Source organism: Ailuropoda melanoleuca, chromosome 6 (assembly GCF_002007445.2).
Source record: "Ailuropoda melanoleuca isolate Jingjing chromosome 6, ASM200744v2, whole genome shotgun sequence".
Taxonomy (NCBI): Eukaryota; Metazoa; Chordata; class Mammalia; order Carnivora; family Ursidae; genus Ailuropoda; species Ailuropoda melanoleuca.
In genome coordinates this window covers 75,420,979-75,447,056 of record NC_048223.1, presented here as the reverse complement: position 1 = coordinate 75,447,056, position 26,078 = coordinate 75,420,979, and the positions used below count along the sequence as shown (strand labels likewise).

The 26,078-nt window shown below is 55.6% G+C and overlaps 1 protein-coding gene across 1 annotated transcript in view; it reads right to left on the bottom strand.

Moving 5' to 3' along the window:
* Nucleotides 1–26,078, bottom strand: part of CDH23 (cadherin related 23) — a 392,002-nt gene that overhangs the window by 121,589 nt on the left and 244,335 nt on the right. Inside the window, 4 exon segments of the mRNA XM_034663592.1 lie at nucleotides 19,065–19,145; nucleotides 22,565–22,723; nucleotides 23,192–23,341; nucleotides 25,142–25,147. Coding sequence (XP_034519483.1) covers nucleotides 19,065–19,145; nucleotides 22,565–22,723; nucleotides 23,192–23,341; nucleotides 25,142–25,147 — 396 coding nt within the window.

Below are 26,078 nucleotides of genomic sequence, written 5' to 3'. Positions count from 1 at the left end.
GGGCAGTGGCAGGGGGCCCAGGTCAAGGGCTCTGGGCCTGGGAGGAGGCAGCAAGTCCCATCACTCGGCGGCCCTGCCAAAGGCCTTCTGGGCTGCTGGGTGCCCTCAGGAGACGGTCCCTCCTCCTCCACACACACTCACGGCCCTGCCCTCCGGCCTCTGCTGTCGGCTCCAGCCTCACCTCTGACCCAGGCCGGCCCATGTGCGGTTCTGGGCCAGGCTGGCACAGCCCATCTGCTCCCTCTGCCTGGACTGCTTCCTTCCTCTCCTGCCTGGTTCACCTTCTTCTCTCCTCCTTGGCTCCCCAAGGCTGGGTTAGGGCTTGGCCCTTTGGGAAAGACTCCCAGCCCTGAAGGTGCCTTGGAGAGGAAGCTGTCAGCTGCCATGTTTCCTCCCACCGGGCTCTGGCTCCCTGGGGACACGGCAGGGTCATGGTGCCTGCACGGGAGGGCTCACGCTGTCCTCTGTCCTCTATAGCGACATCTGCATCCACACCTCCACGACATGCGTTCACGTAAGCGGGTTTCATTCTGGCCCCCACCCTGTGAGCTGGGTACTGTTATAACCCCCTGCTCCCTGCTTCTACCGAACGACGAACAAGGAAGCAGACAGGATCATCCGTAGGAAAGTTGCCCAAGAGCTCACCGCTGCTAAGTGGCAGAGCTGGCCTCCAAATCCCTGTGTTGAAAACCATTTAGCACCTCCCGGGCCAAGTGGCCCCTGAGTCGGGCCTGTGACAGCCAAGGTGCCGCTCAGCCACACTGGCTAGGCCACTGGAGGGCGCTGCTGGGCCTGCCCCACTCTGTTCCTCACGCACTTCAATCAGCCTCCTTCCCCAGTCCTGCTTCATGCCTGCACCACTGAAACGAATCCAGTGCCACATAGACAGCGACCCTTGGGCCCACTTTAGGAAGGAGGGGTTGGGGAGTGACCAGGGTCTGTGCACAAAGGACACATGTCCTCCTCGTGCCATGAACACCCTCTCTCCTGCCACGTTAGCCATTGGTTTTGACTTCTTGCCCCCGGGTCCCTTCTGTCCAGTCCTGGTAAGCAATAAAGCGTACCAGCGTGTACCTATGGGTTAGATCCTAGTCCTGGGGGATGGCAGTGGGTGTGCGGAGATGGCAGAGGGGAGGCCTGCAGTGTAATTCAAGTGCTCATCTGGAACCCTGGTTTGGCGTTTTTTTTAGAATTCTAGGAATGAGTATCTCCGTTTCCCTGCAGGGTGATGTCCAGGGTCTCATGGGCCGGTCAGATAGGGATGGGGGAAGGGGATGGCCCAGCTGGCCAGCTCTCACACCATACCTGGGAATTCTAAGAAATGCCAAACCAGGGTTCCAGGTCTCCCCTCTGTGGTCTCTGCGTACCTACTCCCATCCCCCAGGGCTAGAATCTCACCCACAGATACACACTGGTACACTTTACTGCTTACTCAGGGGCAAGAAGTCAAAACCAATGGCAAACATCTTCCTCTGGTCAAAAACCTTCGGTGGCTCCCCTTTGTTGCGGAATTAAATCCAGACCAGCACCCTGGTGTCAAGGCCTGGCTGGCTTTGGCAGTCTTGTACTCACCTCTCCATGACGCACCCGCTCTGTTCTGGGTTCTGATGACCTGGTTGTACCTACCCCTTCATTCTGTCACTGCCATCCAAACTCCAGCCCAGCCCTCAGGACCCACCCCAAATGCACGCTCACAGAAGGAGCTCCCTGACTGCTCCATGTTCTTGACCTGAGAGCCCTTGGCTGTACGTCTTTTGTTTTTGGTTTTTTGGTTTTTTGATAAAGATTTTATTTATTTATTTGACAGAGAGAGACAGCCAGTGAGAGAGGGAACACAAGCAGGGGGAGTGGGAGAGGAAGAAGCAGGCTCCCAGCGGAGGAGCCCGATGTGGGGCTCGATCCCTGAGCCGAAGGCAGACGCTTAACAACTGTGCCACCCGGGCGCCCTGGCTGTACCTCTTTTGGAACAGATGGTGCAATCTGCCATTTCTGAGAACTGCCCGGGTGTGTCCTGTGTCCACCCCTTGATAGAGAAGTCTCTCGCTAACTCATTTTTGTATCCTCCGTTGTGTTGGGCACAGGGGTCAAGATCTTTGCCAAATCTGGGATTTCTACTGCCAGTCACTGAGGGCTGGCATGACCTTCCTTCCAGGGGGCTGATGTCTTCCATCAGCAGATACCACGGTGGGCAGTGAGCTGCCAGAGCCAAGCTGTTCAGCTCACCCAGGGGGCGCAGCTGATGTTTTTAAAGCCTCTCCAACGAGTCTCTCAAGCTCTGATGTCCCCCCTGAGCTCTGCAGCCTGAGTAGGGGGACTCAGCAAATGGTGCATGCAGTCAGCCTGCTGGGGCCCACGCAGAGCAGGTGGGAAGGGGCAGCATGAAGTGGGTCTGAGGGGCAGATGGAGGACACCTGGCACACCACGGAGAGAACCTTCATGAAGACAATGACCAGACCCTTAGTCGTGTATTCAGTAAACATTTTCTGGGCTTTTCCAATGTGCGAGTGACCATACCAGGCACTAGAGTCATGGTTATAGGTATGCCAATGCCCTTGCTGGAATGTGACTTACAGATGGGAAGGGGAGAAGACGAAAATGCAGGGGAGAAATAACTAAAGAACCTAATTTCAGACAATGGTAACAACTGTGAGGAGAGTAAAGCAGAATAGGGGCTAGCAGGTGATGGGGCTGCTGTTTTAAACTGATGAGTCCTGGGAAAGACCTCTTTGGCCAGGTGTATTTGGGTCTATGGGACAGCCTCTGGCTGGACAGCGAGAAGCCCTTGGGAGCTCCTGGGGAGAAGGGCCCTACCGCAGGCACGGAGCTTGGAGGCAGCTCACAGCACCAACCTCCTCTAGCAAAAGTGTGTGCAGCCCAGAAGGAGGGGCCCTCACGCAGGGTCAGCAGCTGTCCCCACCACTGGCACGCGGGGAGAGGGTGCGGCTGCGATTGGCTGCTGTCCAGCGCCTGATCTATAAGACATCTTCTCTGATTCTCCCCAACACTGGCATTACCAGCAAAACTAATTCCCTCATTTGGGCCTTTATAATTGCATTGCGAGTGCTTATTTCCGTGATGGACAATGCTGGCAGAAGTGTAATTTTCTTCTGCTGACAAAAAGGAAAAAAATAAATACGCATGGTGGGGGGAATTCCAAAGGTTAAGACAAGGTGAGCCTGCAGTGGGGGAACAGCCAAATTCCCAGACTGGCCAGGCCTGAGTCAGAAATGCCCATCTTTCCCTTGGCTATGGGGCAGGGGGAGGGTAAGATGGTGCCCCTTGCCATCTCCCTTTGAGCACATACTGTGAGCTATGCACTATGCCCAGTGTTTCCCACACCATATTTCCTTCTAATCTTCCCGACAGCCCTACCCTGGTGGTGGGGGGAATCAGAACCAATGTTATCCCCATTTTACAGACGGAACTGAGGCTCAGAGAGGTCAATCAACAATCAACTTGTTCAAGGTCAAATGGCCAAGGTACAAGATATGAACTCAATTGTGCTCTCCTGTGCTATTAACTGTTCCCGCCCCTGTTGGTGGGGCTGGGGGAGAGCTGTCTTCCTGCAGTTGGAGAGCTCAGCCATGAGATCCAGGGTGCCCCTACCAGGTCACTGTCCCTGCCCTCTAGAAGCCAGATGAGTCCCCATAGGCAGACTCCTCCTTGCCATAATGGCTCTGCCCCCACCTCTGCCTGGAAGGGGTAGGCACCAGTGCCTCTGGCCATGCCCATCAGCAGAGGAAGCAGGGGTCTCTGGCTGTGGTTTCCCAGGAGACAGGCCCTCAGCCAAGACCCCTGGCCCTCAAATACAGCCCCCCACCTCTGCCCAAGCTTGGTCTTGCTATGTGCATGTGGCTCAGGACGTAGACTGGGAGAGGCCATAGCCTGCTAAAGGTCAAGGCAGCCTGACTGGCTGTGGGCACCCTTCCCAACCCACCCGGGTCTCTTCACCGAGCACCCTCCGGATACAGTGCCCCCTTTAACTTGTATGCCAGGGCTCTGTGCCCAGCCCAGCTCATCACGACGTCTCACGCCCACTCCCAGGACCCACCACGTCACGAGTGGTCAGGTCCTCCCCTCCCCTCTCCCAAGGGCCCCCTTCTGACCCAGCCTATTTTCCCGACGAGCCATCACCATCTCCCACCCTCTTCCATTCATTTGCTCTGGACCAAGGGCCTCCCTTGCTGACACACTGTCCCCATCTTGTATGTCTGCACCTCACTACTGTCCCTCTTAAAAGCCTCGCAGAGCCCCATCATGGACGCTGGGCCTTCTGCACACTCTGGCCTTCTCCCGGGTCTCCCTCTGAACTGCCACCCACCGGGTGCTGCTGTACTCTGACAGCGCTGACCCCTCCCTGGGGACAGACGCCGTGTTCTCTCACGGTCGCAAACAGCCTCTACCCTTCTCTAGAGCCTGAAAGTCCTGTCCTTGAATCTTCTCTCCTCTGGTATTCTCATGCTCCCCCCCACACATACGCCCTCTCTCTCTCTTCCTCTCCCTGTGGCTCGGGCAGCCCCCACTATATCCCTGTCCTTCTGCCTCCCATAGAAATCTGTCTGGCTCAGATGGACCCCATCCCACTACACAATCTCACACACACTTGCACCCACCCTCAGTCTCGGGCAACCCCCACCCCACCCTGGTTTCAGCCCCTGTGGCCCCTCTACACCCCTTCCCCACCACCTGCATGCCCTTCCCTGCAGGCTGGCAGCTGGCAGGCACTCACTCAATCACTCCCCAGCAGCGCCCGCACCCCTGTCACGCATGCTCGCCCAGACACCCCGCACGGGGCTTCTGCTCTGAAGCAAGGCGGGCCCAGCTGCCTCCCCAGCAGCCCTGGGTCCCGGCGATGGTGGCAGGCGGCAAGCGCCGGCGAGCAGTTCTGCTCCCGTGCACAAATCCGCAGAGAAGGGCACACGGTACAATTTGTTCAGGAAACAATAGCAATGTTTGACATGTCATAAGGATTGATGGAGCAGAAATTTACATGGGAGAATGCATTTTTAAACAGCTCCACGGAGCCCCGGTGCTTTGCTGGTAATGCTTTCCACATTCATCATTCGCTGAGCCTCTCTGAATAACTCCTTAAACTCTGGGAGATTAACTGCACTCTGGCAAGCTCTGGGAGGCTGGTGTGGCCGGTGCAAGGCAGGAGGGACTCCGTGGAAGGAAGCCAGGAGCCCAGAGGCCGGGTGACCTCCACTTGGCCTGATTGGGCCCATGAACCTGTTCCTCTTCCATGTTCTCGCGCTCCCTCCCACGGCGCTCTGTGAGAGGATTTCAGGTTCTTTCTAGGACACGAGGCAGAAGCAATGGCCGGGAAATATTTAGTCTGCCCCACACTTCTGGGGACATGCTGGGTGTATCAGTTTCGCTCATCATCTAAGAAGGAAGCCGGGGCTGACGGGTGAGCACGTGGTGGTGTTAGGTGGGCAGAAAGGTTTGGCTGGAAGCTGCTGCTCTAAGCACTTCCATGGGGGTCCCGCCCAGGGGGATGGTCACACTCCTCGGAGAGGAAATGCCAGTAGCTTTAAGGAAAATGCCGTGTAGGGGATGAGAAGGGAGTGTTCAAGGTGGGCAGGCGTGCCAGGGAGTGAACAACAGGGTGCAGGAGAGGCCTCGGGGACACTCTAGATCCTAGGAAGAAAAATATATTCAGGAAAACTCCTGGGTCCTGCTCTTGGCTTTCTGGGAATGCAGGAGGCCTTAGGACAAGAGGGTGCCGCTGGGGAGTTTGGGGACAGAGGCTCAGAGCACATGGGACAGTGGAGTCACTGATGGGAGGGTGGAGTGACAAAAGGGTGGGGGTCCAGCTGGTGGTGGGGAAAGGGAAGAGGGCCTTTCCTGCCTCGTGTCCCATTATGGATCGGGGACGGACAGCCACAACTCCTTACCCATGCCCACGGCAGACTGACTCACCACGGTGCTGAGTGCACGGAGGTCCTCGGGATCTCTCAACACTGTCTTCCCCACAGCCACTAACAACCAACAGCTGTACCAGTCGAGTTAAAGCCTCGCTGCTAACCCTGCTGGGCTCTCTGCGCCTTGAGGGTCAGGATGCGGTCTCCTTGGGAGGCACCGTACAACACCAGGCGCCAAGGGCCTCACAAAGGATTTGGGCTAAGTGAGGGGTCATGAAAATACCAACAAAATGGCAGCGTGAGAGCTGGGTTCTGATCCAGCTTCTGCTGTAACCATCTAGCCACGGGATCCTGAGTAAGACAGCAGGCTTCAGGCTTGGGTGCTACACGGTCTTCTGACCCACCTGCCTGTTTCCGCTCTGGCGCCAGCAGCCCATCCTCCGTCCGAGCCAGATTGACAGTAGGAGACCCCATGGGCCACCTTAGAAGGCTCCCAGGGCATTGAAGACAAATTCCAAACTGCCTGCCATGACCCCTGAGGCGGGCCAGGCTCTGCGACCTCTGACCTCCTCTCTGAGCCATCTCTGGATCACTCTGCTCCTGCCACCCGGTCTTCGGGCTCCCGACAGGGCAGGCTCGTCGTGCCTGCCACACAAGCTTGCATGCCACTGCCCTGGGCCAACAGGGCTGCTCCTCACCCCCGCGGGCTCAGCTAGCAGGACCCATTTATATCTGGAAAAACTCTTGCAGCTGCCCATTTGCTGCTCTATGCACTCAAAGCTGGGGTGGTCACGGTGGTCAGTAGTGGTGAGGCCATGGACTTGGACCGGGGTGGTCGGGGCCATGCTGGGAACTGGCTGGACTCAGCTGGGGCAGATGGGCCTGGCTGGATGCGGTGGGGAGAAGGGCATGGTTTCGGCAGGAACAGTGGGGTGAACGTTCACTGGCTATCTCGTTCCCATAGACTGTAAGCTTCCTGAGGGCAGGACCTGTCTTGTTCGGCATGCATCCCCCACATCCAGCCCGCGCAAGGCACCAGGAGGCCCTCCACAAACAGTAGTGGATGAAGAGATTTTATAGGAAGAAGGACTTACGAGGTCCTTCCTACCAGTGACAAGCCAGGAGTCCCTGGTCTGAGTAGATGGACTTCTGAGGAGGCAAGGGCACCAGAAGGATACGATGGGGTCTGGGGGGAAAAGGAGAAAGAGAGGAGGGAGAAGAGGGGGAGGAGAGGAGGAAAAGGAAGGAGAAAAGAGGAGGAACCACTACAGAAACATGTACTCTAAGCCTCAGCTGTCTCATCTGTTAAATGGGCCTGATACTAGTACCTGCCTCGCGGGATCGTCGTGAGGGTTAAAGAAGGTGTTGCGTGTAAGGGGCTGTAGGTCCCTGCCTGGCAGGGGGAACTGCCTCCAGAGGAGCAGGCATGAGTTTTCCACCCCCAGTCGAACCGCTCTGGGCCAGCTGCAGGCGGGGTGTGGATGGAGGGGACAGGGCGCTCAGCCTGTCAGCCCCCGGCCCAGGTCTGGAAGTGTCTGTCTTGTGTGTGGGGGGGGAGCAGGGCTGAGGATGGGGCTGACAGGTGCTCTCCGGGCGTGAGGGGTCCCCGGCGTGTTTGTTCTTGCAGACACAGTATTGTTCTTGGGCTCCCCCACCCCCTTCTTTATTTCTCTTTATTTTAAAACCTGGAAATAAAAATTGATGGGGAGCAAATTGCTCTGGCCAGCAGCTCTGTGCTTAAAGGAGTCTCCCTGGGAAAGCAATTACGGGATGTCAGAGGCTGTCAGGGTGGCAGGCAGCTGCCAGCCACCCAGGCCTGGGCGGGCCTGGTGGGCCCTGGGCGTCCTGCTGGGGAAATGCAGGAGCTGGTGCCTGGAGGAGGAATGGGGGCCCCCTCAGAGGCACGAGGATAACCGAGATCGCTGCCTTGCTGAGCATCACCTGTGGGCCTGGCATTGCGTGAGGAACTTGACACAATCTGTCCCAAATCCTTAAAACCACCAGCAAGACGGGAATCGAGTCCCATTTTACAGATAAGGTAGCTCCAGCCGAAAATAACTAGAGCCCCAGTCTGGCGTAGCCCACATTCCACTTCCACTCCCACTCTGTGAGAGAAGTACTAACGCCGCCCTCATCCTATGGACGGGAAAGCGCTCAGCCGCTGGAAGCTTTCAGCGTCACACACAGCCCCCGGATGCTCACCTCCGCCCGGCAGAGGCTGCTTTACTGACAGGACCTGGGCCTCTCTTGGCCTGCAGGCTCTTTTCTCCAGGAAGCAGTTGGCATGTCAGGGTACCCACATCCCCAGAAGCTGCCCTCATGCCGTGGGGGCTGGAGCGGCTGGATCAATACCCCAGCCTCCTTGCCCCGAGGTGGACTGGCTCACCTCTCCCCTCGGATGTCTCGGTGGACAGAACTCCCATAGCCCCCCATGGTACGTGGCTTCACAACACCCCTGTTGGTGACCTCATCTCACTTCCCAGTCCTGGGTTACCGGGGGGGCCACCTCTCCCAAGTAAACTGCCTGCCCGCGAGTCCTGTCTCAGGGTCTGCGTCTGGGGGAAGCAGGCCTGGGACACAGGCTGGGTGAGCCAAACAGTACGACCCTGTCCTCACAGCTGCCTGCGGCTCAGGGTCCCAGGGTCCCATAGCTGGTCCCTGGCGGAGCTGGGATTTGAACCCTAGTCTGTCCGACATTCACACACACAAAACAAAAAAGAAAAAAAAAATTCAGGTCCTAACCCTTCTACACTGCTGTCCATTCCCTTATGCCCTTGGCTTTGAGGAGGACTCAACTGAGTGACTTAAAAAAAAAAATCACATCTGACCATCAAAGAAAACCGGGATACAGAAAGCCATTTTCCGGGGATGCAGGAGGGAGGGTAGCTGGCTGCCTGGGGGTGAACGAGACATTCACAATCAGGAGGGACGCAGGGCCTCTCCGGGGCCAGTTATCAAGCCGGGATTGTGTGGTAGAGGATGGGAAGGGGAGGGCGCTCGAGAGAGGTGGGACCAGACACCAGGGCTGAGGCTCAGTTAAGTGACACCTTATGTGCAGAGGAGATGGAAGGAGGAAGAAAAGACAGTCTAATCAGCCCCCTGGCGGTGCAGTCAAACCATGGCTCCCCCATTACCGGATCTCACCATACACCCCTGCCCTGCCTATGACCCTCTTCTCCCCTGCCCCTGTGGGATGCAACAGGCAGCTCCAATTCTCGCAAGGTGGGGAGACGTACCTGGGCTGGGGCTGGTCCCACCCACACGCCAGGACGTGTCCTTACCCCAAGGTGACTTAGAGCCCAGGTGGCATGCCCCCCATGCCTGCTGCCATTGGCGGGCACTGATTGGGCCAGTGCGTACTGCTCGCTAATGAACTGTATTGATTCCACATTCTCTTGTTGTCTCCCTAAATGGCAAGCCACACATCTGATAGATTAAATACCCACATGATTGCCCGCCTGACATCTCCATCACTCCGCCTGCGGGTCCCTAATGAATTTTACAGCCCCACAACGACAGAAGAAATTAAGGTCAAAGTCCGACGCAGGAACTATAAATCACCCGTGGTCTCTGAGACCAGCTGAAGCCTGCAGCCCTAGCCCTCACTCACCTGGGCCAGTTCAGCCCAGGGCTTGATGGCAAGACAGTCACACTTGGTGAGTGCCGGGAGCACTCATGCCTGAGAAGCAGCCCCCACGCACAGACGTTTGGGTTCCCTCTCCCCCCTGCCCACTCCACCTCCAGGAGTCAGAATTCTCTCACACAGGGAGGCTCCCTGATAGGAAAGCAGCATATTTCCTTTACAAAGACTTGTTTCCCAAGGAGTTCAAAACATGCTGGTTGCACTGTTCTAATAATGTCCCCAGAACAGGAAGAGGGATGAGCAGCATTCCCTCCATTTTGCAGATGGAGAAACTGAGGCTTGCACAGAAAGACTTGCCCAGGGTCATTCAACAAATTGAAGATCTTTATCTTCCAGACCCTACGTTTACAGGTCTTGTTACAAGGGGAGCTTAGAGGGGCGTTTTGTCCTGGTCCTGTCTTGCCTCTGGGTAGGGGGTACCAGCTGCAGGTGGCTGAGCAGGCAGAGGGAGCTCTGGCTTTGGAGTCAGCTTGGACATCGGCCGGTCAAGTGCAGTGTGCATCCTGTCAAGCCTCTGGCCCCACAGTCTCACTAGGCTCCCAGGGAGGGATTCTGTCTCCGTGAGGAGGCTGTTACTAGAAACAAGGGTTCATGCCTCAGCTCTGCCCCTTCCTCAGGTACGGCCTCAGGCAAACACCTAACTTCGCTGAATCTCAATGCTCTCATTGATAAAATAGGAAGGCTAATTTCTACCTCACCAGGTTGTCATGGGGGGGGGGGGTTCAACGAGGTAACGCACATAGCTGCTGAGCTTGGCGCCAGGCAGGCGGTAATAGTACCTGTCGTTTGACACAGACCTGTTCTGTGCCAGGCACTGTGCTAAGTTCTGTCTATGTATTATCTCATTGAAGCCCCACAACAAATCTGTGAGGAACGAACCTCATCACCATTTTGCAGAAGAGAAAACTGACGCACAAGAGAGGTAATCTGGCAGAGACTAAACATCCATGCTCCCTTTTTTAACGAATAAAAATTGTTATTTTTAGGTGGTATGACACTATCTGCCTAAAATACTACATTGGCCAGCTTCCTCTGTAGACAAGCACGGCCATACGACTAAGTTCTGGCCAAAGAGATGAAAGCAAAAGTTTGCAAGATATTTCTAGGAAGTCTTCTCAAAAGGGAAGGAGAGTATCCTTCATTTCCTTCATTCTGCAGCTTGAACTATGGATGTGATGGCTGGAGTTCTAGCAACCACCTTGGACCATGAAGATGAGGGCCACATCCTAGAAATGGGGTGGAGAAGAGAGCTTAAAGGAGCCGCCCAAGGCTGCTCACCTCTAAACTGCTTTTACATGGGAGAGAAATACACCTCAATCTTGTTTAAGAAACTATTTGGGGGGGTTTCTATGACTGGTAGCTGTACCAGGTCACTGCTGATACAAGTAACCTATTCACAGCCATATAGCTCAGAAATGGCAGAGTCAGGATACACTTGGGTGGTTTAAGTCTGGAGGTTGGGGTCTTTACCACTCTGCTTCCTGTAGTGAGCACTTGAGGAACATGAGATAATATCACCACCACCATCATCCTCCTCATCGTCATTGCCTAGTAAAGTAGAGGAGGCTTCTTCTAGAGATGTTCAAACTTGAATTAGTTGGTCACGAAATCAATTTAGTGGGTCATGACTAGCATTTTGAAAAACGAAATCTGGTGGAATAAAATAGCAATATACTAAGGTGAAAACTATAAGGTGTGAGGAAAGAAGTTGAAGGCGACACAAACAGAGATAGTCCAGGCTTACAGGTTGGAAGAATGAATAGTGTTTAATTGTCCACACCACCCAAAGCAACCTATAGATTCAATACAGTCCCTATCAAGATTCCAATGGCATTTCCCCTACAGAAATAGAACAATCCTAAGACTTATATGGAATCGCAAAAGACCCCAAACAGCCAAAGTAATCTTGACAAAAAAAGAACAAAGCTGGAGGCGTCATGTGCCCTGACTTCAAACCGTATCATAAAGCTATAGTCATTGAAACAGTGAGGCACCAGCATAAGAGCAGACACGTAGATCAATGGAACAGACCACAGAACCCAGAAATGAACCCACGCATACAGGGTCAAGTAATATTTGACAAGGGAGCCAAGAACACTCCATGGAGAAAAGACAGTCTCTCCAATAAATGGTGCTGGGAAAACTGGACAGCCACACGCAAAAGAATGAAACATTTGAAACCCATAAAATTCCTTGAAGAAAACATAGGTGGTAGGCTCTTTGACACCAGGCGTGGGGATGCCATTTTGGATCTGACTCCAAAAGCAAAGGCAACAGAAGCTAAAATAGATAAACGGGACAACCTCAGATTACAAAGCTTCTGCGTAGCCAAGGAAGCCACCAACAAAAAGAAAAGGCAACCTACTGAATGGGAGAGAATATTTGCAAGTCACAAATCTGGTAAGGGGATAATATCCCAAATACATAAAGAACTCCTGGAAACTCAACAGTAGAAAAACATCTGATTTAAAAAATGGGCAGAGGACCTGAATAGACATTCTTCCATTAATGACATCCAGGTGGCCAACAGACACATGAAAAGGTGCTCAACATCCCGGACCAGCAGGGAGATGCAAATCTGAACCCCGAGGAGCTATCACCTCACTGTCGGAATGGCTATCATCGTAAAGACAAGCAGCAACAATGTTGGTGCGGATGTGGAGCAAAGGGAACCCTGGGCACTTTTGGAGAGAACATAAATTGGTGCGGCCACTACGGAAAACAATATGGAGGTTCCCCCCCCAAAAAAAAATTAAACATAGAAATACCATATGATCCAGCAATCTGACTTCTGTGTATCTATCAGAAAGAGAAATGAAAACACTAACTTGAAAAGATACATGCAGCCCCGTGTTCACTGTAGCTTTATTTGCAACAGCTAACGTAGAGAAGCAACCTAAGTGTCCAGCAAGGGATGGATGGATACAGAAAGCGTGGTGTATGTTTACAACGGAATATTATCTGGCCATAAAAAAGAAGGAAATCTTGCCATTTGTGACAAGGATGGACCCTGAGGGCATTATGCTAAGTGAATTAAGTCAGAGAAAGACAAATTCTGAATGATCTCATATGTGGAACCTGAAAACACAAAGACCCAGCTCACAGAGGTGGGGAGTGCTGAGGAGGGCAGAACAGGTGAAGGGCATCAAAAGCTACAAACTTCCAGTTATAAAATAAATAATTCATGAGGACGTAATGCCCAACGTGGCGATTCTAGTTAATCACACTGCATGGTACATTTGAAAGTTGCTAAGAGAATAGATCTTAAAAAGTTCTCATCAAAAAACCCCCAAACCTAGAATACTAGAGCGTGTCATTACACGTGATAAGGAAGTAATCGATATGGAGGTGTGTGTGTGTGTGTGTGTGTCCCGAGTATGAAGTTAAATGTAGGGTTTATTACGGATTATAGTAAAAGAAAGTTTGAACAACATGAAACCAATAGGCATAGGGACTTTGAGCCCCTCCAGAAAGCAGCTGGCAGGAACCACGGCCTTCATTCCCTCCTAAGGATCATGCAGCAAGATTAAGCTACCCCAAGTGCATAGGTCCAGATCAACTGCTCCCTAAACCTCTGTGGGCCCCCTCCTCCCCGCTCCCTCAGCCTTTCTCCCCCAGCTGCTCTCTGGACAAACTCTCAGGCCGAGGCCCTGGGGGCTGCTCTGAGCCCAACCCACCCCTGTCGTTCTGTCCCAGGGCCCATAACCTTCCCAGCACAGGGCACAGGTGGATTCCGGGCAGGCAGTCGGTTGACTGCATTTATGAACTCATTCTGTCTTGGCCACTCTTACGGCTACCTAATGTCCCTTCGCCCAGGGGCTCCATTCGCTCTGCTCTGGCGTCCTGTGAGCAACTGCTCGAGCAGGAGCAATCAGCAGCTAACCTACCGAAGGCGGACTCTGACAGGCAGTGTGCAGGGGGCCACAGGCTCCGGGCGCGGGTGGCCGGGCTCTCTGGGGGCAGGCAGTCACATGTTGTTAGCACGGGGGCCTTAGAAAGTGTTCAGCACAACCCCTTCATTTTACAGATGAGGACACCAAGGTCCCGGAAGCCGGGGACCTGCTCAAGGTCAGCCGGTAACGGAACAGCTCCCGCATCCCAGGCCCGCGCCCTGCCATCTGCCCGGACTTTGGAGTACCCCCACTGCAGCAAGAGACTGGGGCCCAGTGTGTGGGGGGAACTTGATGGAGACCAGCAAACAGGAGAGGGCCCCGGGGGTGTTGGAGTTGGACAGACCCAGGTATGAAACCTGGCTTGCGTGCTCACTAGCTGGCCGACCTGGGGAGGGTTCCTGATGTCTCCGGGCGTCTGTCGCTGTCAGAAGAGAAGACTAACCTACCACTCAGGGTTTATCATTTGCCAAACTCACAACACCCGCTCACGAGGTCTGACCTTTCAGTTTCTGGTCAAGGGGCAAAGGTCAGTGGCAGAGCTGCTGTGCTCAAGGACGGCGAATTCTGGAGGCACCAGTTAGGGAAGGTTCAAGGCCTTGACAGGCAATGGGGCTTTCCATCAATTGCCAAAAGTCAAGTAGCTGCATGACTGAATGACCCAAAATGGTTAGACCTTAAACAAGGTCCAGGGCAATCACTTCGGGGGGGGGGCAACTCTCCATCCTCACACCCGCCCTGCCAGGAAGGGCTCCTTCCAGAAGTTCTGGATGGTGGTGGGCAGGCGGCAGCCAGCTGTGTGCTCTCTGTCTCTCCTTAGTGCCTGTCCTACTCACCCCATCCCAATTCGGTTTTACGGATATTTAGATTAAAGAGATACACACAGCCGAGGAGCACTAAGCCTGACAGACGGAGGAGCCCGACCCGTCAATCACCGCAGCCAGCTCCACTTCCTCCGGCACCTGGTAGGCACCACAGCGGCCCCTCCAACTGGAGATGAACCCAGAGTAGATTAAAGGGGTCCAGAAGTACAGCCTGGACACGCCCCAAATGGGGGAGGGTGTGCCTACAACCTACAAAGGCCGGCCAGCTTGCAAGGGGGGCTGGGGCGACGTGTGTGCGTGCGTGCGTGCGTGTGTGTGTGTGTGTGTGTGTGTGTTTCACCTCCCTCTTCCCCTCCCCAGGCTGCAGATATTCAATTTTCTTTTAAACGGTGGGGAAATTGGAAGAGATTTTGTTCTGTTTAAGCACAGCTGGAGTCTCCGGTCTCAAGGGACTGGAGAACAATGAGATCAATTAAGATGCCTGCAGTGAAGGGTGTCAGGAGGGGTTGGGGAGGGATAGCGCCAGGTAGGGGGGGCCAGGCGGCCCTTCTCAGGAAGGGGAAGGTGGAAGAGGTGGCCCAGGCCTGTCAGGAAGTCCAGCTTTGGCTCTTCTCTGCTTTGACCTGCCTGTCTCCATTGGGTCTTGCTGATGTACCTGGACGAAGGCCGCTCGTCGGGTCATGTTATCTCCCAGACTTACTAATAATTCACGTTGGCAATTTCCGTCACCAGCTTTATACGATGATAGAATCAAGTTGAACAGCTGCTATCAGAAGCAGAGAGAAGGCCACTGTTCTAGAACAGAGCGGAGAGCCCTGGACACTTGGCATGCAGCAGCTGCTGGTACTAATACCAAAGCCTCAGCTATGCGGGGACCCTGGACAACCTCCTTTCCATACGTTGTCCCGCAGCACTGCCGAGATGGGGATCCTTCTCCCCGTTTTATAGAGGACGAAACTGAAAGCCAGGGAAAGGAAGTTATTAGCCCAAGGCCAACCTGCTAGTAAGAAGCTGAGGCAGGACTCCTTCCCAGTGTCTGCCCACGTCTGTGCTTGCCAAGGCACAGGCCCCACCTGGCATTCAGGTGGAAATGAAGACGGATGATGGACCCTGGGGGCCTGGGGGAATAGGGAAGCCGTGGCCCAGACCCGAGCAGGAGCACTGCTATCACCTCTCACCTGCCCTGCCAGCCTCCATCCTGGAGCCTTCCATGCCCTCGCTCTTCCCCACCCCCACCCCAGCCTACTCCCCACATGGCAACCACTGCGGTCCATCAGACCTCTCTGGCTGTCCCCTCCATGGGCTCCCTGTCCTCGCCAGTCACCTCCTTACCACCTCGCCTCCACCTACACCCCCAGGCTCTTGTCTCCCAGTATCTCCCTGCAACTCCCTCAGCCTAGGGCAGCTTTTCCCAAATTCTGCCCGCCTCTCCAGTCCTTCAGGCCTCTATCCACTGTCACCTTCTATGACAGGTCTGTCTCCCCCTGACTCCCTGAGAGCACATAGTAACACTGCCACCCCTGGCGCTCCCCGCCGGCCCACTTCTCTTTTTCCCCATGACACTTCTTCCCACTTGACATACTCTGCTTCCTTGCAGAGGAAGGAATGCCCCTAGAATGGACAGGGATGTTTGTCTGTCTTGCTCACTGCCATTATTCTAGGCCCTTGATAAACAGCCACTGAATGCCTCTGGGGGCCCCCTGTGCCTCAGAGAGCATGGAGTCCTGCTCTGGGAGGGACGGTAGGTAAGGCTTCTGCGGTGGAGACGCAGGGGCTCACAGAGGGCACCCAGCTCTGCCCAGCAGCAACCAAAAAAGCAGGGTCAGCTCCTGTTTGCCTGTCCACAGAGCCAGGCTGAGAGGGGCTGGGTGCATTTCAGCCTTGACCTTTCAACCACATGACCTGATTAGGACAAGGAGGCCCCGGGGGATCCTGGAATCTGGTGGCCATCATACCTCACAGCCCCCTATCTTTGTTCCTAGGTGGGGGGTCTGCATCCCCAGACTCTGCTTGCCCTAAGGAAGTTTCCAGTGCAGCGGGGAGGAAAGGACAGGAGCCAAAAAATTCCTGAGTGGTGAGAAGAGCCAGGGAAAAGGAGGTGCAGGGCACACAGGGGAGCTGGGAAGAAGGGTTATTGAACTGGAGCGCTTATGGTTCCAAGACATCTACATTTGTGTAAATGCCTTGACCTTCTTTCCACTGAGAGCTGGAGGTGTCTCCATCCCCTGCCCTTGACGGGAACTTGCTTTGGTGACTCCCTATAACAAACAGAATTCAGTGTAAAGGACTATGTGAATTTGAGGCTAGGTCAGAAATGGCCACACAGCTTCCACCTGGTTCTCTTGGGACACTCTTTCCCCAGAGGCCTCCGCTGAGGGTCTCCGGCTCAGAATGCCTGTGTCTGTGATGCCTACCCTGTGGGGAGAGGCCCTGTGTGGGTGCTCGTGACAGTCAGGCTGAGCCAGTCCTTCAGTGGGCCCAGCCCAGGCTCCAGACAAGGGAGAGAGATGCCTCCAGCTGCTGGGGTCACCCCCACACCCGCAGGAACAGAGAAGGGCCCCCTTGCTGAGCTCTGTCCAATTCCTGACCCACCCGAACCATGAGGGTCAGAAAACAGCTGTTGCTTCATGCAGCCAAGTTCGGGTGGTTTCTGACGCCACAAACCCAGCTCTGAGGGTCCTCGCTCAGAGCACGCCACAAAGCAAGCCTGAACCTAGTGTGTGCTGAGCGTGGGACCGCACGAAACCAGCAAAGAAGGGCATGCCTGTGGGCTGCTACAGCCAGGACAAGCTCTGTAATTTGCAGGGCCCAGCGCCAGTAAGCACACAGGGCCCCTTGTTCAAAAATTAAGAATTTCAAGACAGTGACAGCAGCACATCAGGCCAAGTATGGGGCCTTCTGAATCCAGGTCCCTGAGCACATGCCCAGGCCGCACGCACACCCTCAGAGTAGGCTGCTGGCCGGGCTTGGCGCTGAGTGCCCTCCCACGCTGTCCCATTCCAATCTCACAGCAGCCCTCCCAGGCAGGACCTCTCAGCGCATCTCCCCAGGCCGGGGACGAAATAGGCTCAGGGGCCTGTCAAGGGCCCATCTCAGCAGAGCTGGGCTTGCACACAGGCTGAAGGGGTAGAGGGCAGCCGGATCAGGGTCCCTGAAGGCCACTCATAATAAAAATCACTGTGGACCACTGTAAGCCCTTGACCCCCACTGGGGTCTCCCAGCAACCTGGCCATGTGTGCTGGGCAGGTGCGACTTTCCTCACGTCATGCGAAGGAAGTCAAACCTGGAGAAGGAGTGGCCAGCCCACAGCAGAACCAGATTCACGACCCTGCCCAAGACATTACTAGTCTCCTAAGGACAGGCTGGGAAGAGGAGCAGGGAGGAGAGAGAGGAACCATGCCTGTCAGCCCCAACAAGGCCACCCTGGAGCCAAGGGGTAGCACTCTGCCCCCGGGCTGAGCAAACTGGGCCCCATGCCTACCCGGTCGGGGTGCTTACACGCCTCTCCTTCTTGCTTTGATTTCTATGCCTAGAGAAGAATCCTGTCTTGTCTGACAGTCCATCTTCTGCCTGTTCCTGCTGTGCCCTAGCTCTCTGGAGCAGGGACAGAAGGTCCCGGAGGGCAGTAAACTCTGCCCTGGGAATAACCTCCTTCCTGGCAGCTGTTCCTTCTCCGCGTCCCTCTCTGATGGAGCTAATAAATCCGGGATATGCGCTCCCTATTGCAGGAGGCTGGGCTGGCTCATTGCATATCCCAGGTACAGCCTCTCTCAGGGGTCTCCCAAATGCCTGCCATGGACCACCACGATGGAACAGGTATGAGAATGGAGATGGTTTGATACAAGATTTCTTCGCTATCAGAATAGCAGCCCAATGGTTATATTTGGGATGGGTAGCAATTCAGGAGGGAGAGAGCTGAATCCAACCCATATCATAGGAATGGAACTCCACCTCCCTACAGAGCACATCCCCCTCTCTATATTTCAGCCACAGGGCCTTTGCACAGCTATTCCCTCTTTGTCCAACGTGCTTCCCTTCCATCACTCACCTGTTAAGGCCTATGCAATTGCTACTTCCTCAGGGAAGACTTCCCTCACTCCAGTCAAGGTCAGATGTCCTATTACAGGTTTTCATCCTTCCCTGCTCTCTCCATCATGGCAAATAATAAAGATTCATTTCTTAGTATTAACCTCAGACTTTCCCAGGAGACTGTAAACTTCACGAGGGCAAGACTCACATCACTACAGTCCTCAGGGCCACATGTCTAGCACACACTAGGTATTCAAAACATATTTGTTAGATGAATGAATGGTCAGATTGCTTTCTCACTGCCCAGGAAAACCGCTAGGCGCCAGGTTCCAATTGGACAGGCTGCAGAGCTGCCCCAAGCCCAGGAAGAAGACACCCCACCTCCTGCCGCCTGACTCTTGTCAGGGCAGGAGACAGGATGGGAAGGTGAAAATCAGAGCAGCCAGGGATAGGAGAGGGTGACAAACCACACAGCCTAGAGGATGGGGTGCCACCAGCAGGATACGGGAAGTTTTATGTGTTATATACACAGACACGTGTTATATACACACGCCCCTGAGCACATGGAGCCGCATACACACGTGCGTGTATGGATATGAGAGCACGCCTCTGTGGCGCACACACATGCCCCACAAGCATACTTCATGTGCCCCCCAAACATATGTGGGTGCATGTGCCCCTGCACATCCCTCCCCTGCGTGGTCACCCTTCAGAGGACTGGCTCCGATGTCTGTCCTGCGTCCTCCTGCCTTCCAGCAAGCCTCTCCTCATGAAGACAGCGCTGGGCTGCCTTGGGGTTTGTGCTTCCCTAGGCGAAGTGCTCCAGTCTCCCTGACTTGGTCTTCTCATCAGTGAGAGGAGCTCCCCCAGCTCTGACCCTCCAGGGGCTGGGGACCTACGGAACCGGAAATTCACCTGATGGTGCCAGAGACTCGGGTGTCACCCAGAGATACAAGGCCTGTCCACCCAGGTCCTGCAAAGAGCGCTCCCCAGCTCCTCTCTTTCCTCTCAGCTCTGAGCGTTACTGAAAGGACAGGCTCAGCGGTCCAACACAGAACCTTCTGGCCGGGCAGCCGCGGTGGCTAAGAGCCTATGGCTTGGGGTCAGGCGGTCTTTTGGTGAATTTCAGCGCAATTGCTTGCTAGCCTGGGGGCCCTGAGCAAGCTGTACAGCACTTAACCTGAGCCTCCGTTCCCTCAACCGTAAGACGAGATGGACTGCACGTGCGGGGGTTAGACACAGCGCGTGTGAGGTGCCGGTTTCCAACCAGGGCTCACCAGGGACGCCACGGAAACGATTACCACAGTGGCAGTGGCGCCCTCAGAGGTCAGCTAGGGGCGTGACTGCCCAAGGCACGAGGTCCGGAAGGGACTGCGGACACATCTTAGTCCATCTTGTTCATTTAACAGATTAGGTGCAAGAAGAGAAGCAGCTTCTGCCCTAGTCACCCAAGGTTGGCCGGAGCAGAGGTGGTGCTCAAGGTCAAGCCTCTGCACCCTGGGTCCGCACTCTTGCCCCTCCACCAGTGGGCACTCCTTTTGCTGTAACTGGGGGGCCGTAGGGGCCTCAAAACCTGGGCTGGGGGAGGTCCAGGGAGCGGGGAGGTACAAGGGTCTAGCCCTTCCACCCGGCTGGGAGACCAGGCTGGAGGTGATGGCCCCTCCTCTCCCAGCTTCCCCACCCAGCTTTCAAGCTGCTGCCTCCCTCTAGGATGGGTGGTGAGCCCAAAGAACCAGGCCAGGGCCAGGGTGGGGGCCGGGGACATCCCTCACAGCAGGCTCTGCCGCAGCCCTCGGTGCAAATTAAAACATTTTCCTTTTCTTCATAACTTTTTTTCCTGACACAACTGCCCATGAAACATTTTAATAACATCCTAGAAAAGGTCATGGAGAAGGAATTTCACAGTCCCTGAGCAGGCAGCTATAACTTCAGCTCCTCCTGCAGCAAAGGAGGTGCAAAGATCAGGCTGACCCCTGGAAATGGCAGGGTGTGGGGGACGGCCAGGTCAGGCTGGGCAGGGCGCCGGGTGTGGCCACGAAACACGCTCCCTGCTAGGGCTCTGGAAGCGCCCTGGGGGAGGCTGGGAGAGGATGGTGGGTAAGTAGGGTTGCCCAGGGGATGCCTTCGCATCCAACACTCACACCTCCTGGCAGCAGCCTTGGGAGGTCTCACACCCACTTTGCAGACAAGGAAATGGAGGCCCTCAGAGGCCACGTGGATAGACCAGCACACAGCCGAAGCGAGGAAAGCAGGGCCCACGGTTTCCCCGGAGGTCCTGGGCTCCCACAGGCACACAGCCCTGGTCCTGGAGCTTATTACTGGGTGAAATGGCCCCTCATATCTGCACAGTCCCACAACCCTGGGGCCGGGGTGTTGAGAAGGAGGTGGGCAAGGCTTAGACAGACTCAGGAACTGGAGGCTGACCAAATGAGCCAGCCCTGGGCAGAGACACTCGAGAGGCTAAATGCATCTGTTAAACACCCGGAGAGGAACTGGAGAAGGGGTTGTGGGCAGCAGGCGGGGTCCACGCAGGCCCAGGAACTCCTCTAGCGCTTGAGAAAACCCGGTTTGAGGACCTGCTCTCCAGTGGTAGCCCCAGAGGAGACTGGGCCTCACGCATTGTCCTTGGCAGCAGCAACTGGCCATCACCAGCAAGAGGTGTGCCTTCTGACCCGTCACACCCCACCTGTTGCCTAGGTTCCGCAAACCTTCCCCAGGGCCACGGGAACTTGCGACTGCAAAGTGAGACCTCCGTCCCCAGCAAGAATACCGGGGAGGAATCCCTGGACACCCACCAAGCCTGACACCCAAATTCGTTGCCATGTGGGCCCTGAAGCACAGGCTGCTTGGCTGTCCTTCACCCTGATATTTGAAGATAGCTTGGGGGGAAGGGGTCCTGCGGACTCACTTTGGGTCCAGAAGGCCAAACCCTCTGGCACTTGCTCTCTGGCTGGGCCCCTAGAGGCTGCAAGAGGGTCCATGGGGGGGCCTCAAGCACCAGGTGACTAATTACAAGGACACCTTGGTGGAAGCCAGGGGGGCCACAGCCTGGGGAAGCAGGGGGGAGGAAAGCAGCCACAGCAGACTTGGTGTTTATGTCTGTTGGCCCGCCTAGCTAAACATCTGTTTGAAGTATTAATAACTGTCAGATGGGAAGGGCCTGGGGCTCAGGACGGCTTCACACCATCTGTCGGTAGAGTAAACACACTTCGGAGTAGGGGGCCTGGGATCAGCAGGCAAGGTCTTGGCTTGGAGTAAGGATGGAGCAAGTAATGGAAGCGAGGACCCCGAGGCCCTCAGAATGCGCAGAGAGCTCAACTCCGTCACATTTACTGAGCACCTATACGGGTAAGGGCTGAGCTTCTGTCACACTTTGATTTGCTCGGCAACCAATCTTCTTTGTTCTGCTAACAGAAGCCCCTTTGGCATAGCTCCTTTCCCATTTTCAGCCCACAGAGTTTGGATGAAGTGGGCCCAACCCCTGGCCCCACTAGGAAGAGCGTGACCCATCTCCGGTAGGCAGGATCATGGTGATTGGCTCCAGGATGGCCCAGCAAGGAGAACTGGCTCTGGGACTTTTGCTGGAACTACTGAAAAAGAATATTGTTTTCCCACTAGAGTTGATAAATTGGTAAGAAGCAAGGCTGGGGCTGCTGGTGTTCCTCTCGGCCAATGTAAAAAAAAAGAAAAGAAAAAAGAAAAAGAAAAAGCAGAGCCTGGTGCTAAAGTCAGATTCCTGCTAACTGAGTGGTGCCTGGGTACAGCCATGCCTGAAATCATTTATACTTTGGATTACATGAGCTGATCCTTTTTTTGCTTGAACCACTGGAGGGTTTGTGTCCCTTGCCATCAAGAGTACTGACTGATACAAATGGACACTGGGAGCGCCCCCTGTCAAAGTCTCAGCTAAGAGGAGCTGGGGATGGCCAGGCACCCTCAAGGAGCCCATTCTTCCCTGGCGCTTAGAGGGAGGGCGGCCCTCCTCAGAGACGGCTGGCCTCTATCCCCATTAGAGGACACTTCCAGGGCTCCCGGCCCACCTAGGCTCAGTGCCTCTCAGAGACAAGGCAGAAAACCAGTGTCCTTGGCCCAGTCCCCTCCTCCCCCTGGTTGGTCCTCTTTCCACATTGTTGCCCAGACCATGGAAGCCCCATCATAAAGAATCCAGCTGCTTTAATACGCAAACACCACAGCTTCTGGGGGCTCAGGAGAACCCCCTTCCCTGACTGCCCATGTTTCGTGGACCAGTCCCTCTGGCTGCCTCCCCATGGACTTCCCCAGAGCTCAGTGGCCCTGCAGAAGAGCGGGACTCACCAGGACTGTCAGCACAGAGGTCCCCACGGTGGCATTCTCGTACAAGCTGGTGTTGTACAGTGGCTGGCTGAAGATGGGCCGGTTGTCATTCTCGTTGATGAGGGCGATCTTCACCTTGGCATAGCCCACATGGTCAGGCACGCTCTCATTGGCAAAGAGCTGGGTGTGCAGAGCGGGGGCTCAGGTGAGCTCTCACATGCTCCCGGAGCCTTGTCCCCCCGAGTCCCCCTGGCGTCTTTGCAGGTCCTAACCCAGAGTTCCTGTCTGAGTCACTGCCCACCCCAGGTGTGTGCTGCTGGGAGTCTCTCCAGCAGTGCTCCGAAGCCAGGGTGGCCATGGATTCTGCTGGGGGCTGGGCTGGCAGGGGCTGGGCAGTGAGGCTCCTTATGGGTTTTGGGGCTGTGACCGTGCCTGGTAAAATGCTGTTCATTTCCCAAACACTTCCTTGTCCTCCTTAAAAAGGGGAGGCTCAGCCCAGCCTCTGCCACGGGCTCAGTGGACTTCCTGGAGTCGGATCCACAGGGGAGGACTGGAGAGAGGCGGAAGGGGGAGTTTAAGGAGAGGGTATTCCCCTCTGCCTCCTTTGAAACCCTCCCACCCGGCAAAGAAATATTGAGGGGGCCTTACATCAAAATCGTAGCGGTCCACAGTCTCGTAGTCCAGGGGGACAGCCACCCGGATGCGAATGTCTGCTTTCCCTTGGACAGAGGTGGGGGAGATGATGAAATGCTGGGAATTGTTCCCCACCAGGTACACCTCGAACATGCTGTTCAGGCCCTAGGGCAGAATGGAGAAGAAACCAGTCAGAAAGGGCTCAGGAGGCCGAGGGTCCAGAGCAGAGTGGCTTTGGTGGACAGAAAGGAGGGGCAGGGTCCAGAGCAGGGCTTGCCTGCGCCCCACCCCAGTGTGGTCTGGCCTCCTCTGGGTCACACTGGCCTGGCTCTCAGACCCTGCCTCCTCCAGTCTGGGCCCGCTGGAAGTCTCCATCAGTCCTTTTTGCCTTTGTTATCCCTTCAGATGCCCCAAATATCCCTTCCAGATGGTTCAANGGGGGGGGGGGGGGGGGGGGGATCTGCAGCTGCACGACCCAGCAGGGAGACAGGAAAGAGGGCCAGAGGGGAAGGGAAGGGAGAGAAGCAAGTATGTGTCCCAGGCAGGCTTGGGCAGGAGAGGGCATGAGAGACAGAGCAGGACACGGCTTCTTCCCCTCCCCAGCCCCCCCCCCCAGGTATCAATCTGGGAGAACACTGGCTTCCTTACACATGGAATGGGAGTAACCTGAGCAGCTGAATGGCAAAGTGAACCCCCGTGGGCCCCACACTGTGTCCAGCTAGTGGTGGCCCGGAGGACACTGGATCCTGGGTAGCTCAGAGCTGCCATGTCCTCCACGGGCTCTGCTGTGGCCCAGTAGCTGAAATCCATGGTTGCAGGTTGGGGGGTGGTGGACCTCCCTCCGGGTCAGGTGTTTCTAATCATTCTAACAGGGCCCGAGCTCAGGGCCCTCAGACGCCACTTAGCTTGTTCTGACATAAAGGGTGTGAGGTCTCCATGCTACCCAAGACCTCAGATCCAAAGAGCCCCTGCTGAAGGGGGGACACGGCTTACTGACTCCCCAGAGTCTGGCCTGCTCAGAGATGGAGTCAACTCCCCCAGGGGGTAATTACCCCCAAATAAGCCTCCTTCAACCTAGGCAGACAGGCTTGTGGTTTGTCACCAACCTGTGGAGAGCCTCTCCTGACCCTTTATTGCAGATGCTCACTGGGTGACAGACCTGGGCTGGGAGCACCAGCAGGGAATGTCCTCCTGCCCAGGCTGCTCCCCCTGGCACAGTGCCCAGCACAGCCCCTGTGTGTATGCGTTTCTTTGGAACCGAGGGCTGGCAAAGCATGCCTCTCCTCTTGGTTGCCCAGGGATCCCTTCCAGAACCCGTTCCTGCTGTGAGGGGGTCAGCCAGGCCATCTGGAAGCCTTTCCATGGTGAGAAGGGGATGGTCCTGGCAAGGCTGGAAAGGATGCCCCCCCCCCACCTCACCGTGAAGCCTGAGAGTTCACTAGATTCTTCCAACCCTGGACCTGTCCCACAGGTGGTCAAATACGTTTGGGGAATGAATGCATATTAATATTTCCATTTACCCCTCAGTCTCTTAAATTTTTTCTATTTGTAATTACAAATTGGCAAAACAGGAGCACTGCCAATCTTGGGGTCCAGACAGGCAGCAGGGCCTCCAGAGCCCCCACCCAGACTGGCTCCTGCAGACGGTGCGGGCCGCGCTCCCTCGGCCCTGTCTGTGTGTGGAGTCCTCAGTTCTCCCTGGCATGGAATCCATCCGTCAGACAGAGGCCCAATTAAATGCCCGAAGGGGCACTAATAGCCCAAACCGGCAGAGTGTGACAGCTCTGAGCAGGTGACACGAACACCGCTCCCTCCGCCACAGGACCTGGAGCCCCGAGGAGGTGGGGGCGGGCTAGGTGGGGGCGGGCTGCCCTCTGGCTGGGCAGGTGGAGCAACGCCCCCTCTGCAACCCCTTCCCCACTGATGCCGGGCTCCCCAGCCCCTGCCCTGCCCAGGCTCACTTACCAAGTTCTGTCAGTAGGAGTCGGTCAGTCAAAGGGTATGGAGACAGAGAAGGAGCCGGAAATGTACGGAGAGGAGGAAGGAACCGGAAAGAAAAGATGGTGAGATTGGAGGTCCGGGTGAGGGAGAGGGGCCGAGTGGACCCCAGGAGCACACCCTGCTCCAGAGGAACAGCCCCCTTCCTGTCTGATGGGCCCCACACCCAGAGAGAGGAGAGGGAAGCAGAGGACCGCATACACTCCCGGACGCTAGCACTCCGTCCTCATGCAGAGGGAGGTGGGGAGGGGCGTAGCGCTGGGGGGGGGCACCTCCCTATATCCTCCTCCCGGGAGTCTAGACCACACCCCTGTAGAAAAGGACCCGAAGCACTGTCAAGTTTTTAAACTTCCTAACACAGAAAATGTGAAGACGTGATAAATACAGGCATGGAAAATTTTCACATAGTTCAAAAGTATAAAGGGCACGCTGCTGTCTCCCTGTCCCAGCCACTGGAGAACCTTCTCTGGAGGCCACCACCACACCCCGTCCCGGGGTCTCTTCCCCACCAAATCCACGCAAGTACCATGAGCTCTACGTATCTGTGGCTCCCCTCCCTGACACAAACGGCAGTGCGCTACACGCATCGCTCTGGGTGGGGTTTTGTCACTTCCATCCAAGCCTCGGAGATTATCCCGTCAGTGTACAAAAAGGGGCCGATATTAACAACAGCACAGCACACAATTACCGGACACCAACTCTTTGCCAGGCACGGTTCAGAAGCAGCACAGAATCATCCTCTGTGGTTACTGTGGAATGCTGGGAGTCCACGAGGCCCCTGAACATGCCTCGGGCACTGTAAACCCACAACAGAGCAGGGACACGGTGGGTGCCCAAGAGGCCGCTGGGTTTGAGCAGCTTTTCCTCACCCTGTGGTCTGGGTGATCCTCTCCCCATAGGCCAT